Source organism: Ornithorhynchus anatinus, chromosome 8 (genome assembly GCF_004115215.2).
Source record: "Ornithorhynchus anatinus isolate Pmale09 chromosome 8, mOrnAna1.pri.v4, whole genome shotgun sequence".
Classification (NCBI taxonomy): Eukaryota; Metazoa; Chordata; class Mammalia; order Monotremata; family Ornithorhynchidae; genus Ornithorhynchus; species Ornithorhynchus anatinus.
The window spans coordinates 14,509,513-14,525,209 of NC_041735.1; the positions used below are offsets into that span (position 1 = coordinate 14,509,513).

The 15,697-nt window shown below is 43.9% G+C and overlaps 1 protein-coding gene across 1 annotated transcript in view; it reads left to right on the top strand.

Moving 5' to 3' along the window:
* The first annotated feature begins 4,153 nt into the window (after positions 1-4,153).
* The window catches only part of PHACTR3 (phosphatase and actin regulator 3), a 163,970-nt gene continuing 152,426 nt past the window's right edge, over positions 4,154-15,697 (top strand). Inside the window, exon 1 of the mRNA XM_029070013.2 lies at positions 4,154-4,254. Within this exon, the coding sequence (XP_028925846.1) occupies positions 4,158-4,254 (97 nt within the window). The 5' untranslated portion in view covers positions 4,154-4,157. The remainder of the gene's footprint in view (positions 4,255-15,697) is intronic.

Here is a 15,697-nt window from a genome sequence, read left to right on the forward strand (position 1 = left end):
TATTTCTCCAATTGAAAAATTACCAGGGCCTTCCCACTGCCTCCTCCCCCCTGCCCCACATACACTTCAAACACTATGAGCCTTCAATCACCAAAAAAAAAATTAAAATGTGGGAACCACCACTGTTTTAGTCCATTAAATCTCAGAGTTCAGCAAGGAACATAGAAACATCTGAAGGAAAAGTTGCTCCACTTCCTTCTTTCCTTCTTCCCCAAAATCTTGAAGGCAAATTAAAAATGAATGGCTCAAGGAAAGAGAGAATAGAATGACAGTTTCATTTCTACCAAGACAGTGCTTTCTTTCTTGGAGAACCAGATGATAATGTAATTCTAAAGTTTTTAAGAGATTTCTTGCTAAGTCCTTGTAAATTTTCTTGGTAATGGAGTGTAAAATGTTCACTTTGTCCTTAATTAAATATTTCATTCAGAAGCAATCATTTTTTGCCCTGAAATAGATTCCATGAGGAAAAAATAAGATTCATCATTTATTCACTCAGTCGTATTTATTGAGCGATTACTGTGTACAGAGCACTGTACTAAGTGCTAAGGTTTCAAGTGTCCAAAAACTATAGTTTTGTGAACAGGATGAGAATCTACACAAGGAGTGGAGAATTTAAAGTTTGGATGAATAAGTTCTGGACAGGGGTGGACAAAGGAGATGAAGAATTACCCCAGATTCCAAGTCCCACTTTGGTACTTATGGATTTCCCTAATGGTGAAATGGGGATTAATAAACTAGAATGGCTGTCACGGTAAATGATGAGGTGAATGATCTAACACAGTAAAATGGGTCTCTCTAGTCTTGATGGGAAACCTGTATGGCAATGATATAGTTTCAATACATCGATCAGTGGTATTATTTGAATACTTGCTCTGTTCCGAGTCCCATCTAAACACTTGAGAGAGTAAAATACAGTTGGTAGACCTTATCCCCACTACCTTCAAGGAGCTTTCAATGTTCTAAAATGAGGATTTTAAAACTTTTTTTGAAATGGTATTGCTAAAGTTTCAATATTTCTCTTCAAATGCCCCCTCTCACCCACTCTTCCTCCAGTATTCAAGAATACTTACTGAAATTGGAATCAAGGGACTGGAGCAGTAGCAACAGAATAGATGAGAAGATAAATTGCTCCAACTATCGTCACTGACATCAACTCCTAAGTCTTTGTGCTTCAAGAACTGCAAAGCTGTTTCTTGCCGTTTTCCTGGAAGAGATACAAACCTTGAAGATCTGGAGTTATTATGCAGGAGTAATTTCTCATCTTACCTGCTCCAGCTGATGCTGCACTGGGCTCCCTGGAGCTCTTATCCTTTCAAAGATTCTAATAATAATAGTATTTAAGTTCTTACTTTGTGCCAAGAACTGTACTAAGAGCTGGGGTAGATACAATTAGGTTAGACATCTCAGTGCCACATTGGATGCACAGTATAAAAGGGAAGGAGAAAATGTATTTAATCCTCGTTTTTACAGAATTAGAAACTGCAGCACAAAGAAAAAAGTGACTTGCCCAAGATCACAAGGGAGGCAAGCGGTGTTTACCATTTCCTTATTGGTTGTAATCTGAAGTATCCATCCAGGGTCCTTGAACCCCTGGTTGAAATCCACTACTTAAAAGATTGCTCAAGAAATGATACAGGGTGGACGGCAGGGGGGATAAACCATATACGCACTCATATCTGTATACCTAAAAATTGACCTTGGTGCACAATATACGTAGGTTGTGGTGGTCTCAGAAGGAAAGGAAGGCCATTACGGTTGTGATAGCAGTGGTACTTCGTATTTGCTTCTGCTGCTTCTGATTTGCTTCTTGCTGGATTTCTTGTGGGAACAAAAAAAAAACTAACGATCCCAGCAATAGGCAGAATGGCAGTAACAAGAGATCCCTGAGCTGTTGGAGTCTGTGCCTCTGCGGAAAGTCCAGGATTAAGTGGACCACCAGGAACCCGTAAAGAAAGAAACAAGCCACTGGTGCTATCTTAGCTAACAACTGAAAGATGCAAGTGAATGATAGGGATTCATTTGTTCTTCTCCTACCAAGGGACTTTTCTTCTTCATGAGCTTTTGAAAGTATCTAGGATCTTCAGAGAATCCATTAATTCCTTCATTCAATCGTATTTACTGAGAGCTTACTGTGTGCAAAGCACTGTACTAAGCACTTGGGGAAGGACAATACAGTAATGAAGAGAGACAATCCCTGCCCACAACGAGCTCACGATGAATGGTGGCAGTAAAAGATAGTTTTACATTGTACCAACTTCTGTGGGTGCCATACCATGAGACAGTACATTCAACTCTAAGGGGGATTTCTGTGTGTTTATGTTTCTGGAAGAGAGTGAGTATGATTGGTGCAGCGAGTGTGAGTGGGTGTGATTGAGACAGCGAGGGTCTCTCACCGAGTAGGGGAGTAATTAAGAGAGTGGATGAGTCTTTGATCGGATGGGTGATGAGATGTGCTGAAAATGATTACCACGCATTTGCCGTCGATGATGAAAAATGGGCACGAGGACGCCCGCGTGTGCTACGCCGAGGGGAGTCTGTGGGTATCCGTGAGGAAGGTGGATGGATATGCTTTGCCGAGAGTGTGCGTGCTTTCCCGAGGGGATTGCGTCTCTTGGATTGCCATAAAGTTGGATGAGTACGTGCTGCTGTGAATACGTCTGTGGTTTGCTGAGTTTCTCTCCCTTGGTTTGTTTGTAAGATGGATCAGTAGATGTTGCTGAGAGCGTGCTTTGCTTTGCTGAGGGGAGTTGGTCAATCAGTCAGTTGAGGGTCTTTACTGAGCACTTTCTGTGTACAGAGAACTGTACTAGGCACTTGGGAGAGTACAGTATTACAATCAACGGAAACATCCTCCGCACACAACGAGCTTGGCCTCTGTTGGTGTGTCGGTGAGGGTGACTACGAGAGAGGGCTGTAACTTAGATCTGTTAGCATGTGTACTGCTGAGCATGGTCCAAGCGCTAAGGGGATGAAGAGCAAGATGTGTATTGCAGTGAATGGGATGAAATGATGTGTGGGAATGATCCCTTGTCCCATCTCCTCTAGCTCTAGAGAAGCTGAGCAGTTCGGCTAGTATCGATCTCATATCTACCATTCTACGGACCTTCCTTTCGTTCTGCTCCTCTCTTTGGGGTTTATGTCACTCTTTTTCCAAAGAGTTTTTACACATTTTGGGAAAGCCTGGAGTTATCGATCCAACGAAGGAGGGGCAGAGACTCTGTTGGGTTGGGGGTGTTGGGGAGGCGGGTCGGCGGACAGCCTGGCCGCGTCTCTCCTGGGACCCCCGCTCGGGGGTCAAGGTGACCTCAGAGCCAGCGTCCCTCCCCAGAAGCCTACCTCGTTTGGGCGTCACGTCCACAGACACAGGGGCTTGGTGGGGGGGAGCGATCCGCAAACACATTGAGGATGCGCTTTTCCGCAGGGGCCTGAGGCTGCATCTCAGCGCCGCAGCCCCTCTCCCCCTCCTCTCTCTCTCCCCTCTCCCCTCTCTCCCCTTTCCTCTCCTCTCCCTCTCCTTTTTCTCTCGCTCTCTCCCCTTTCACCTCTCTTTCCCCCCGTTCCCCTCTCTCTCCCCTTTTTTCCTTCTCTCCCCTCTCTCTCTCTCCCCTTTTTCCTCTCTCTCTCCTCTTCCTCTCTCCCTCCTCTTGCTCTCTCTCTCTCTCTCTCTCTCCCCCTTTCTCCTCTCTCTTTCCCCATTCTTCTCTCCCCCCCTTCCCCCCCTCTCCTTTTCCTCTCTCCCCCTTCTCCTCTCTCCCTCCTCTTCCTCTCTCTCACCCCTCTCTCCCCTCTTCCTCTCCCTTCTTCCTCTCTCTCTATTCTCCCCCTTCCCCTCCTCCTCCTCTCTCTTCCCTCTTCCCCTCTCTCTTTCCCCATTCTTCTCTCCCCCCTTCCTTTCTCTCCTCCCTCCTCCTCCTCTCTGTCTCCTTTTCCTCTCTCCCCCTTGTCCTCTCTCCGTCCTCTTCCCCTCTGTGTCCCCCCTCCCGCCCCCCCCAGGACCGGCGGCGCAGGGTGAGGGCGCTTCGGTGGCGGCGGAGCTGAGCGCAGGCTGTTCGCCAGCCCGGGGACCTCTTGCCCCGCTCCCGGCTGGGCCCCCCGCCCCGCCCCGCCCCGCCCCGCCCCGGGCAGCCTCCCCTCCCGCAGCCCCGGCCCTCGCTGCCATGGGCGGCAGAGGAGGGGAAGGACCCCGGTGTCCCGGACCCCTGCGCTCCCTCCTGCTGGCGTTTCAGGAGAAGGACGGAAGAGGCAAGCGCAAAGGTAGGCGGAGCGCCGGCGGGGAACCGGCGGGGAGCCGGCGGGGCCGAAGCCCCCCTGAGCGCTGCGCCCGCCGGCCGAACCCCCTCTCCCTGCTCCCCCGGGTCACAGCCACCCTCCAGGCACAGACGCAGCCCCCCACTCAGGAGTGGAGAGGGAGCCACCCAGGGGATTTTCTGCGCCCCCCGGGAAAGCGAGGGGCCGGGAATACCGCTCACCCACTCGACCCCCACCTCGCCGCGTCTCTCCCCTTCGTAGTGTCCTTCGGCTCGCCCAGGACGGTTTCCCCCGCCAGAGCCAAAGCCGTAGAGCGGCGAATGGATGTCTCCCGGCCAGCCCCAGGCACTCCCTTCCCAGTTGCCGAGGTGGAGTCGGGGCTCTCGTCCCAAGGGACGGCAAGGGGGCTTGAGGGGGGTGGGGGGGCTTGCCTCCCTGCGGCAGATTTTTTGACCTCCAGCCGGCCACCGGGAGGGAAGTTAAAGGGCAGGGTCGATCCCTCCTGGAAGGACAGAAAAGGGACCCCAGTTAGAGGACAGTTGGGGGTTGAAGGAAAATCCAAGCCCTTGTGGACTCATTCCTTCAGTTGTAATAAGAATAATAATGACATTTGTGAAGGGCTTACTATGTTTAAAGCACTGCTCTGAGCTCTGGGGCGGATACAGGGCGGTCAGGTTGTCCCACGTGGGGCTCACCGTCTGAATCCCCATTTTACAGATGAGGCGACTGAGGCCCAGAGAAGGGAAGTGACTCGCCCAGAGTCACACAGCTGACAAGCGGCGGAGCCGGGATTTGAATCCACGACTTCTCACTCCCCAGCCCGTGCTCTTTCCTCTGAGCCACGTGGTACCGATCGAGCGCCTACTGTGGGCAGAGCACTGTTCTGAGCGCTTGGAAAGTTCAATTCAGCAACAGAGAGAGACAGTCCCTGCCCACCACGGGCTCACCGTCTAGAAGACGGGCTTACCTACGGCATAAGTCGAGGTTGTCCCTTGGTTTTAGAAACGGGAGCTGGGACGTCTTGGCCTGCCAGTGATCCGATTTTGATATTTGTTAATGAAACCTGGGCCCTCATCCCACTGGTGTGATGAAAGACCTCAGGCGTGGTTCCTGAGATGTGAATGTGGTCAATTCCTGTCACACTCAACTCACCACAGCATCTCGTAACTCCCTCTCTGGTATCTTAAAAGCCTCGTTTCACATTACTCAATAATCTTAATTAGCTCCTTATGAACAATTGGAGTTCATTCCACAGTTCGAGATGAAGGAGTGTAAGAGGCATTTGTACACAGAAGAGTTAGTGGCAGGGATCCCCTTCTGAGCTCATATGCGCCTTTTTCTACCCACTCTATTATGCCATCAAGGTTCCTTCTCTAAGTTAGCTGAAACACTACCCGGGAACTTCATGGCCCAAACGCTGAAGCTCATTCGGAGGGATGCGGACAGATGCACTTCAGCTGTAGGAGGTCAATTACCATATTGTAGGGAAACTCTTATAGGGATGACTGTTGGATTAGATATAATATTGGGGATAAAAATTACTTGCTTTTAAAACTGGATCTTATTTGAATTCCGTTGGGATACATTTCGAATTAAAAGAAACTGATTAATTACCTTGTATGTTGAGACCTAAGGCCTATCACGCTGCTGATTCTTGAAGAGTAGTAGCCTCGGATTTAAATGTAGAGCTTGGATCATCATTCTTTTAATTGGGCTGCTTTTGAGAAGCAGTGTGGTCTAGTGGAAAGCCTGGGAGTCAGAGAGCCAGGTTCTAATCCTGCCTCTGCCACTTGTCTGCCAGGTGACCTTGGACAAATCACTTCCCTATACTTCGGTTACCTCCTCTGTAAAAGGGGATTAAGTCTGTGATCCCCCTGTGGGACATGGACTGTGTCCAACAGATTAATTTGTATCTACCCCAGTGCTTAGTACAGTTCCTGGCACACAATAAGTGTTAAACAAATACCATAAAAAGGGCACCATGTAATAATAATAATAATAATTGTATTTAAATGCCTACTATGTGTCCAGCAACGTACTGGGTGTTGGGGTAGATGCAAAATAATTTAGGTTGGATACAGCCCCTGTCCCTCATCCCAGTCACAGCCTAAGTAGGAGGGAATAGGTATTGAAATCCCATTTTAAAGATGATGAAGCTGAAGCCAGAGGAGTTAAGTGACTAGCCCAAGGTCACATAAAAGGCAAGCAGCATACCCTAATTGGTAGAGCATAGGCCTGGGAGCCAAAAGGACCTGGGGGATAATCCCATTTCCACCACTTGTATGCTCTGTGACCTTGGGCAAATTACTTCTCTGTACCTCAGTTTACCTCATCTGTAAAATGGGGGTTAAAACCGTGAGCCCCACATGGGACATAGATTGTCTCCAACCTGATTACCTTGTCTCTACCCCAGCACTTAGAACAGTGCCTGACATATAGTAAGTGCTTAAATACCATAAAAAATAAAAATGGTCAGAGCAAGGATTAGCACTCAGGTCCTCTGAATACCAGGTTGTACTCTTATCATTAGGCCAAGCAACTTCCCATTTACTTCTCAAGTGACGGTTGAGGCAAGGAATTTTACAACAATGTGAGAGTGGCAACCTTTAAAAACCCGGTTTCCAAACTGGGTGTACTCCTATTTTCCCTGCCTGGATGGATGCTAACTAAAATCCTTAAAATAAAAAAAGAATCTGCCTTATATTTGAATGGTAAATCTACAGCAAAAGCAAGTTTCTTTTCCCTGTAGATCTTCCTATATGTTTAAATAAGCCCAGGATTGTGCTTTCCCCTCTTCATTGTCTAGTTGAATCTTAATTAACCATGAACTTGTTGCATGTTGGATTTTTACTAAAATTTGCTTGGGGAACCCCCCCCCCCCCCCCCCCCCCCGTATTTCTGCAGCTTGCTCTTTATCTGTGCTGTGTTTGGTGTTCTGGAACGATGCTATCAATCATGTTACATATATATTAAATTCAAACCTGGGTTTGAATACTAGAACATTCTTTTAGGTGGGGCTTAGTTGCCTTTTGAAATGTATGGTATATGAGGAGTAGAGTTTGAGATCCTTTCAAGTACTGATTGTAAATGTCTTCAGTGGAAATGCTAAGACTTGACCTGTGGTTGACCTGGAAGTCCAAAAAGTGTTTTTGCCTGCAAGAAACTTTCTAGTAAATCTACCAGCAGACCATTTGGAGAGGTGAAGGCGGATGGATGATGTGTGGTGACTTCCATGCTAACCCTTTCCTCGGTCGAATTGATGTGTTTGCCACTGATTTTGGCTTGAAGTTGGTATCATTCCCTTTGGCTAGGAACATGTGTTATCTAGTTTTACTTGTTAGAAGGACCCACAGAGCCGAGATATTTTCACAAGACCAGCACTTAGTACAGTGCCTGCCACATAGTAGGTGCTTAACAAATACCAAGGGCAAAGATAACTTCTCAATTAACTATGCCTGTCCTAGGTTGGCCCTAAGGATTGAAAATGTCTTCCCCCTGCCGCGGGGAACAAGTTGCTTGTTTGATCTCTAAACTTTACCAACCCTGGTGGCAAAGGATGCTTCCTTGTGAAGAAAACCTTGAGTCTAGAACTTGTGATCATAGCAAATGTTTCAACGTGTTCTATTACTATTTTGAGATACCGTGTGATTGATATTTACAAATTTGTGGTAATTTGCACATCTTTGGCCCTAGCCTACCTACATTATAATAAAAAAACCTTCACTAAGCATTAACTAATCATTAAATTTTAGTGGTCCGACTGAAATTAAAGTGAGTGTTACATGTCTCCAGTTACCCATAGGTTTATGGTTTTTGTTGTTATTGTTGAGTTACAGAAACAAAATTCAAGCAAGAAAAATCATATAAACTTTTGAGCTGATGTCTGTTGAATTTTGAAGGGTGAGTAGATTCAAATCCAAGGAGTGGTGTGGAATTAAAGGTTGGAAAGCAAGAATTTAGTACTGTAGTAATATACTTGGGCTGTCAATGTATTTGTCCACCCAGTTCTACTGAACTGCTATATTGGGGAATAGAGCTCATTAGTTTTATTTCCAGACAAAGCCTTTTCAAAATTAAGTCCCTCAGCCATATGTAATTTATGAAGACTATTTATCAGTTCAGCAGTTCGCCCTTCTAGACTGTGAGCCCGTTGTTGGGTAGGGATTGTCTCTGTTGCCGAATTGTACTTCCCAAGCACTTAGTACAGCGCTCTGCACACAGTAAGAATGAAAAAGAATTGTATTTTATGAATGTAAATGAAACTTGTCAACTATTAAAGATTCTATGATATATCCTTAGAACTTAAGACCTATTTTCAGGGATGAATGTGTGCAAAAATGTTACTTTCACTGTAGTATTGCAATTATTTATTACTTTCATCTTAGGAAGAGTACAGTGCTTTGTGTATTTTCTTTTCTCTTTTTACACTTGGTACCTGAACTACGTATTAATTAGAAGGGAGGAGAGTGGCATCAGTGTTCTAAAAGTTTCTGTTGCTTAATACACCTTGCCTAGCGAGGGTTGGACACGAGCATCTTCTTTTACTAATAGAAGTTGATACTAGTTGCTATAAGAAGTTGGGTACATCTTATGTTTTAAAATAAAAATGTAGAGAATAAGGGGCTTAGAAACCATTGATTATTAATATAATGTATTTCTCATATATTCCTAAGTGATTTCCTTAAATAGCAAATGGTAATGCAATCAATCAGTGGTACTTATTAAGCGCTTACTGCATGCAGTGCTTGGGAGAGTACAGTGTAGTAGGTCTTCACAGTATCGTAGGGCTAGAATGGGCTGTAGTAGGACAAACAAATTCCTTACAGTCGGCTTTAAAGCACTCAGTCACCTTGCCCCCTCCTACCTCACCTCGCTAGTCTCCCACTATAACCCAGCCTGCCCACTTTGCTCCTCCAATGTTTACTTTTTCACTGTACCTAGATCTTCTCTATCCCACTGCCAACCTCTCACCCACACCCTCCCTCTTCATATCTGACAGACAATTACTCTCTCCACCTTCAAAGCCTTCAAAGATCTCCTACAAGAGGTTTTTCCTTATTAAGCCCTTCTTTCTTCTTCTCCCCCTCCTTTCTGGGCCTCCTTAACGGGCTCCCTTTATTCTTCCTCCCTCCCAGCCCCACATCACTTATGCATGTACCTGTAATTCATCCTTCCTCTAAACCGTAAGCTCACTGTGGGCAGGGAATGTGTCTGTTGTACTTCCTCCAGCATTTAGTACTTTGTTCGTAAGCACTCAATAAATAAGATTGACTAAGAAGCTATACTGTAGGTCTGAGCCCTCAAGGAGCTTACAGTCCAGTGGTGTTTACAAATGCGACAGATTTAGTAGCCATGTGAAAGTTATATGACTGAAAAATGAGTTAATATTCTAAATTCAGAATTAAGTAGAGCTGCCAAATTCCAAACTGGCCTCTTAGCTGAACATTTCAACTTCTGGCATTGGGAAAAATCGAATCCTGAAACAAATTCCATGCCCTGTGGTATAGTACTATTTACTATAGTAAAATATGCCCACTCAGAAAATGATCTCTTTTTACATACTATGACTTGTTACCCAAGATTCATTTTAAGCCTCTAATTTTAATGTTGGCAAGTAGATGGATGGATCTCAAGAAAAATAGCCCCAAGAAGCACTTTCAATTAAGACAGTGTGGAATTAGAGGGAAATGAAAAAAAAAAAATCTCATGTTAAGCATACAGTAATCTCTCACTAGCATTTCTGTTAATGCAAGCAAACTCAGTATACTAATAATGTTAATAATGTTGGTATTTGTTAAGTGCTTACTATGTGCAGAGCACTGTTCTAAGCGCTGGAGTAGATACAGGGCAATCAGGTTGTCCCACATGAGGCTCACAGTCTTCATCCCCATTTTACAGATGAGGGAACTGAGGCACAGAGAAGTTAAGTGACTTGCCCACAGTCACACAGCTGACAAGTGGCAGAGCTGGGAGTCGAACCCATGACCTCTGACTCCGAAGCCCAGGCTCTTTCCACTGAGCCACGCTGCAGTGCTTCTAATTACTAATATACTAAAATGGGAATTAAGGTGGATGGTCCAGAGCTTAATTATATAAGTAGCTAGGTCTCTTAAAATGCAAAATCATTCATTCAATCATATTTATTGAGGGCTTACTGTGTGCATAGCACTGTACTAAGTGCTTGGAAAGTACAATTCGGCAACAGAGACAATCCCTACCCAACAATGAGCTCAGTCTAGAATCCTAATATCCTAATAGTAGCACAAAAGTTCTAATGAATTTTATATTTCCAAAAGTTCCTTATGGGCCAAGTTTTATTCCCAGATTCTAGGCATGCAAGTTTGAGGACAGGTTAAATTAGATATGATGCAGGTGGATTATCTAAAGCACCTTACCTTTCATGAATTTTTAGGCCTTTCAGATATGTTACAGGAGGGTCAGTTCAAGCATAACATAAAACATATACATTAAACATAAATTAGCACCTAAAGTTTACAAGTAAACAGAGATGGACTCTTTACTGCATGCAGTACTTTCCTACTCTTTTGCTATGTTGCTGTTTTGGAGCACCTTGAAAACATCAACAATTGGCCCATAGGAAATCCCTCACCCAAGTCTTTGGAATTTAGGCAAGAGGAGAAGCAGGGTGTTTCTCCTAGATGGTTCTGCTGAATTTATGTGTGAAAAGCCTATACGCATGTAGGAGCAAGTTTGGGAGTGTGCTTAGCCAGTGAAATTCAGTATAATAGAATCTATTTCTCACATCTCCCCCAGCTGTAATTTATTTAAATGTCTGTCTTCCCCTTTAGACCTTAAACTCCTTGTGGGCAGGGATTGTATACTAAGCACTCTCTCAAGTGCTTAGTAAAGTCCTTTGCACACAGTAAGCACTTATTAAATACCAGTGATAGATCCAGAATTCTGGTAGGAAATGGGTGAGGTCAGACACATTGGTGGGGAGCACTTTTCTTGATATGATTATTAAACAGTAATGAGGCTTGGTAGGAGAAACAATATCTTTTAATTACCTTCCTTTCCAGTTATAGAGCCAGACATGAAGAAAAATACCTGAAAATTAGGAGTTGAGTGGCTTTCTGAGTCAGATAAATTGCCCATATAGCACAGAGTTCTGTCTGTGATGATTATACCAATGTTTGTTAGGGGAAGGAGTACTATAGTTGTCATCCTTGACATAAATCCTTATGGTTAGTGATGTACCTTCAAATACCCTGATCGTTTTCCCCTTTAATTCTATATGGATAAATCATCCATGAATTTTTACTGGAGCCTAATGATATTTTCTGCCTCAAGTTTTCTGTTGTAAACAATTCTAGTGCTTAATATAGAATTGTTTTCTTTAGACGGTCTCGAACTTTCAGTCTTCATTGGTTGCTTTCCAGTTTCGTATGCTCCTTGAGGGCAGGGATTGTGTTTACCTACTATATTGTACTCTCCCAAGTGGTTAGTACAGTTCTCTGCACACAGTAAGTGATGGTTAATCCACTGATTGATTGATAGTTTTGGTTTTGTGAGATTGTGAGCAATTTTTGCCCACTTCTTTTAAATTTTATAGACTTCTGTTTCTTCAGAGCCATAGTCCACCTTAAGTGGGAAGACCAAACATCTAACAATTTGGTATTGAAATGTAGTCCTTTTTTCAATATTGAAACATGGCTTTTGCACTTAATGTGTGCAGACCACTGTACTAAGCACTGGGGAGAGTATAATAAAATAAGGTTAGTAGGCATGATCGATGCAAACAGGGGGCTTACAGTCCACCCACAACAGTATGCAATATGATCAGTCGATTAGTTGCATTTATTGAGTGCTTACTGTGCAAAGATTCACTGTACCAAGTGCTTGGGAAAGTATAATATGAGAGTTGGGAGACACATTCTCTGCCCACAACAAGATTCCAGTCTAAAGGACTTATATGGTGAAAGATAGTCTCAAATAGCGAGGTATAGCAAGGAAAGTACTGATGGAAGATATTGGCAGAAAACAGAAGAGACTGATTTGCAGCACTCAGAAGAATTTACCTTCCTTAGTGGAGGCACTGAGAAGATTGGGATATTGAGGGAGAGATTAATAAACAGCAACAGCAATGCAAATGGCAAGCACTTGAATGCATGAAAAGACAATCATTATGTGCAGAGGGTGGAATAAATTGTTGCAAGTGCATAGGCCTTGTCAGACACGGATGGATGATATCTCATCGTCAGAAACATAATTTTCAAATTCAAAGGGCAGTTTTCTCTCTCCTTCCATATGGGCTTTAATCATTTCCTCTCCCAGCCTTATTTTTTCCAGACTGAAAAACCCTAATTTTTTTAGTTGATTCTTATAAGGAAGGTGCTCTTTTCTAACTCATTTCTGTTTCTATGTCCACCCTAAAATACAGCAATCAAGATTGCATGTCATTTGGTTAAAATTTTCCTTCTTGGAAGATGGGGGTGTGTGTTCATTTTCAGTTTCCATCTTGCAGATTCTAAATGGGTTGCTGTTAATGATTGCTGTAACATTATGAGAAGTTGATATCTGCACATCATTTTATGTCAATTCTGCATTTTAAAAAACCTGAATAATATACATTTAAAATCTCATTAAGATGCAGACAAGCTAATGTAATTTAGATAACCATCATGAATTACAATCTGCTTCTTTATATTCTCTGGATTATGTTTTAGCGTTTGTCAGAGTCCTTGAAGAAGCAGAAATGCAAGTACAAAGAGTTTGCGCTCATTTATTTTGTAGGTTTTGAAGTGATATTGAAATTCCTGTATGATGGGAAGTGGGATTACTTTATTTTCTGCCGCAGCAGGTAGCCATGACTTGCACTTCCCCCAGGTAACCATTAGCTTTTTTGGGAGGGGAAGAAGAAAAGGGAGAATGTGGCTTCCTGTGGCAATTTCTTTCTGGGATTCGGCTGTGATGGCTTATGAAGGGACCTTATGGCCCTCCTCAAATCGACTTTAAACTGTCCCCAAATTGATTTTAAATAAATTATGAAAATCTTCATTCTCCTCTCCCACAGATTTGTTGCTGCCAAGGTTTAGGGATTAGTGAGCTGTATGACTGTAATACTACTAGTAGTAGAAGCATTTATTAGGAGAGTGCTCTGAACTAGCTGATTGGAAATACAGAATGTCATTCAATCAGTGTGAATTGTTAACTGCTTGGGAGAGAAAAAGACAGTAGAGTTGGTGGACACATTCCCTGCCCACAAGGGGCTTGCAGTCAGTGAAGTGACAGCTCACAAGTCACTTCTGTTTTATTTTAATGGTATTTAAGCACTGACTCTGTCAAGTACTGTTCATTCAATCATATTTATCGAGAGCTTATTGTGTGCAGAGCACTGTACTAAGTGCTTGGGAGAGTACAATGCAGTAATCAACAGACACGGTCCCTGACTACAACAAGCTTACAATTCTAAGCACTGACTGGGGATAGATACAAGTTAATCAGGCTGGATACAGTTCCTGTCCCACATGGGGCTAACAGTCTAAGTAGGAGGGAGAACAGGCATTGAATTCCCATTTTGCCAGTTGAGGAAATTGAGGCACAGAGAAATTAGGTGACTTGCCCAAGATCACACAGCAGGAAAGTGGTGGAGTTGGGATTATAACCCTGGTCATCTGGCTCCCAGGCCAGTGATTTATCCACTAGGCCATGTTGCTTCACTTAACTTCTTTAAACCTCAATTTCATCTACAAAATGGGGATTAAATACCCCTTCTCTTTCTTCCTTATACAAGGACTATGTCTGACTTGAATTTCTTATGCCTACCCCAGTGTTTAGTATAGTCCTTGGCATATAATAGGCACTTAACAAATACCACAATGATTATTTACTATTAGAGAGGTTAAAAATATAGTATATATACATGGGAGGGCAGGAAGCCTGCTTTCTCCTCAGGCCACAGTTTGACAGGGAACTGGAGGTTTCTTGGAATGTCTATATTTTTTCAGTCAGCTGATGTCAGGGGTCCAGGTTGCGGTGGTTCATCCCAACCACCATCATCAGATTATTTCTGGATTCATGAGTTTTATATAAAGATTATATTTTGATAAATCATGACAAAAATGATGGATGCAGGCTTATATCACATTGATCTTCCCTCTCTTTGAGTTACATGTACGTTTTGTTCCAAACTTGTGCCAAGAAATTTCTAGTCAAGAAGAACTGAGGAATCGATATTTCAATAGTGAATATTCACAGTCATGCAACGGTGGGTTTTTGGCTTATATTAAGCATTTATAATAATAATGTTGGTATTTGTTAAGCGCTTACTATGTGCCGAGCACTGTTCTAAGCGCTGGGGTAAACACAGGGGAATCAGGTTGTCCCACGTGGGGCTCACAGTCTTAATCCCCATTTTACAGATGAGGGAACTGAGGCACAGAGAAGTTAAGTGACTTGCCCACAGTCACACAGCCGACAAGTGGCAGAGCTGGGATTCGAACTCATGAGCCCTGACTCCAAAGCCCGTGCTCTTTCCACTGAGCCACGCTGCTTCTCCAGGTACTGTGCTAAGCATTGGCATAAGAATCAAGGTCATCATCAAATCAGACACATTCAGGACTCACAATCTGAAGGGTAAGGAAATAAAGTGCACACAAGAATTCACATATATCCACAGTGATAATCAAACAATGGTATTCACTGAGTGCTTAATGTGTGCAGAGCACTGTGCTAAGTGTTCGGGAGAGTACAGTATAACAGTTGGTAGACAAGTTCCCTGTCAGCAGCAAGATTACAGTCTAGAGGACTTTAATATAAGTAAACTGCAGATATGTACTTAAGTTCTGTGGGGTTGAGAGAGGAGTGAATAAAGCGTACAAATCCAAGTACGAAGGCGATGAAGAAGGAGTCGGAGAAGAGGAAATGAGGTCTCAGTTGAGGAAGACCTCTTGGCTTCAATAAGGCTCTGGAAGGGGGGAGAGTGATCGTCTGTCAGATATGAAGACGAAGGGCACTCCAAACCAGAGGAGAAAGTGGAAAGAGGTTGGTGGCAAGTTAGACGAGTTAGAGGTACAATGGTTTGCGTTACAGGAGCAAAGTGTGCAGGCCGGTTGTAATAGGAGAGCAGCAAGGTGAGGTAGGAGGGGGCACAGGGATTGAGTGCCTTAAAGCCAACGGTAAGGAGTTTCTGTTTACTGTAGAGGTGGTCACAACCGAAGTGACCCCTACATAGTGCCAGTGTTGTCTTGTAATATCATAGACCAGCAGGTGTTTTTTAGAGAAGGTGCCTCTTCCCCACCTACACTAGCCAGCTGTATTTAGGATACCCATTGACCTATCCACCATTTGGATATTGTAGATAATTTGGCCGACGCCCTCCCACTGCCGTCATAGCCCCAGAATGCATTCCCCTGTCCCGGACCACATTGAGATGGGAGTCGGAATTAATATCATTAGTAGCCAATGCCTGGAATGACAGGGTGGTGTC